This window comes from Chiloscyllium plagiosum, chromosome 46 (genome assembly GCF_004010195.1).
Source record: "Chiloscyllium plagiosum isolate BGI_BamShark_2017 chromosome 46, ASM401019v2, whole genome shotgun sequence".
NCBI lineage: Eukaryota > Metazoa > Chordata > Chondrichthyes > Orectolobiformes > Hemiscylliidae > Chiloscyllium > Chiloscyllium plagiosum.
In genome coordinates, this window is record NC_057755.1 from 12,503,825 (window position 1) to 12,505,968 (window position 2,144).

The window sequence follows — 2,144 nt, forward strand, 5'->3', positions numbered from 1 at the left end:
ACCTATCGCATTTCCAATGCCCCTCCCCCAAGTCCCCCCTCCCTACCTTTTATCTTAGCCTGCTTGGCATACTTTCCTCATTCCTGAAGAAGGGTTCATGCCCGAAATGTCGATTCTCCTGCTCCTTGGATGCTGCCTGACCTGCTGCGCTTTTCCAGCAACACATTTTTAGCTCTGATCTCCAGCATCTACAGTCCGCACTTTCTCCTAGGAACGGTGTTGAGGTAACTTTATTGAGGTAACTCTGTGCTGTCCCTGTCTCAGGAGTGTTTGATATAGGAATGGTGTTGAGGTAACTTTATTGTTACATTACTTTCAGTTTAGAGTGGAGGGAGGAGTGTTTGCCTGGAATGGTGTTGAGGGAATGTAACTTTCTAGTTAATTCTAGTTTTAAAAGAATAGAAGGAACTTTACTTTTATAATTTTCATGGCCTGGTTATTAGTTTGTTTTATTGATTAATAGCCAGCCAGATAAAGTATGCATTTATTCATAATGCTATACAAATATAACAATCTGCTGAATGAGCAGACTGGAGAATTGTACATTCCTACAGAAATTTCTATGTGATTGGTACAGCACAAAACAGTGGTAACATTTAACCTAACAGCATTTCGACTCATTACTTTAATAATTAGTACTTTCGTGTGTTATTTTAGGACAGTTATAAATCCTGACTTCATTAAATGATTCACACAAAAATTTCAAAAACTCTCTTCACCTTGTCTTCTTGAAGAAAATGTTTCATTTTTCCTGACAATAATGTACTTTCCTTTCAGTTTTTCGACCATCTTAGAAAAGACAGTGGAGGATCTGGCCCCAAACTGCAATGTGATTTTTGAAATGTCGGAGGATGGCAGTGGGAAAGGTGCAGCTCTTGTTGCAGCCGCAGCAGTTCAGCCAGACAAAGTTTCAAAATCTCACTCCGGTAGAAGAAGGATAAAATAAGCCAAAAATCACACCTACTTATTGAATATACTACAGGACTGGGAAACCAATTGTGAAATTTTATTACTGACTGATCAATTCTGTGCAACTTTAATATTTGTGTCGGAATTTTTCAAACTTCAATAAACTTGTAATATCGGTTTCAAAATAACTTGCCCCAATAAATTCCTACTTTGGGCCAGAATTACCAATGAAGTGTGTTTACATTTCACATATAATAAATTTTAGTTTCAAAATTATCTTAGAAAAATACCAAAATAGCAGTGAATCATAAAATTAAATAATACTTCTGTAACTGGGTTCTTATTAACTGTTATTTGGTGTTTCTGCCTAAACAGAGTGGTCAAAGAGTAAACTGTCGAACTTTTTTTTGGGAAACTGTTTAAGTCAGGCTGAGTAATGGGGCAGTAATATGTCTGCTTGAGTATATTTCACTTTAGTGAGAATACTGAAGCTTTTGCATCATTTATTGTCATTACATCGATGATATTTCTATGCATACCTGCTTTGTTTCAAAATAAAATTCGGAAAATGGAAAAATAATTCTCAACATAACATTCTTTGAAAAAGATATGAATGTGTATTGTATATATTTAGAATTTAATTAATGTTTTGTGAATTTTCCCTCATCCGTTAATTTGTATATTTACCAGAATCTACCTGATATTGTTATATCTGTTAGGAACAAGAGTTCTGAAGAAGGGTCACTGGACCCGAAACGTTAACTCTGATTTCTCTCCAGACCTGCTCAGATTTTCTAGCACTTTCTGCTTTTGTTTCAGATTTCCAGCATCCTCAGTTCTTTTGGTGTTATGTCTGTCAGGAACTTGGTTTTGTTTGAATTTTGATTGGGGCAGAGTCCAAGAGTGAGAATCTACTCAACTTGTGGGCAGCACGGTGGCACAGGTGGGCGGCATGGTGGCACAGTGGTTAGCACTGCTGCCTCACAGCGCCAGAGACCCGGGTTCAATTCCCGCCTCAGGCGACTGACTGTGTGGAGTTTGCACGTTCTCCCCGTGTCTGCGTGGGTTTCCTCCGTGTGCTCCGGTTTCCTCCCACAGTCCCAAGATGTGCAGGTCAGGTGAATTGGCCATGCTAAAATTGCCCGTAGTGTTAGGTAAGGGGTGAATGTAGGAGTATGGGTGGGTTGCGCTTCGGCGGGGCGGTGTGGACTTGTTGGGCCGAAGGGCCTGTTGGG

General features: G+C 39.5%; 1 protein-coding gene across 1 annotated transcript in view; it reads left to right on the top strand.

The window, feature by feature from the left end:
* The window catches only part of LOC122544108 (hexokinase-1-like), a 158,721-nt gene extending 157,252 nt beyond the window's left edge, over positions 1 to 1,469 (top strand). Inside the window, exon 17 of the mRNA XM_043683147.1 lies at positions 778 to 1,469. Coding sequence (XP_043539082.1) covers positions 778 to 946 — 169 coding nt within the window. The 3' untranslated portion in view covers positions 947 to 1,469. The remainder of the gene's footprint in view (positions 1 to 777) is intronic.
* Positions 1,470 to 2,144: the final 675 nt, after the last annotated feature.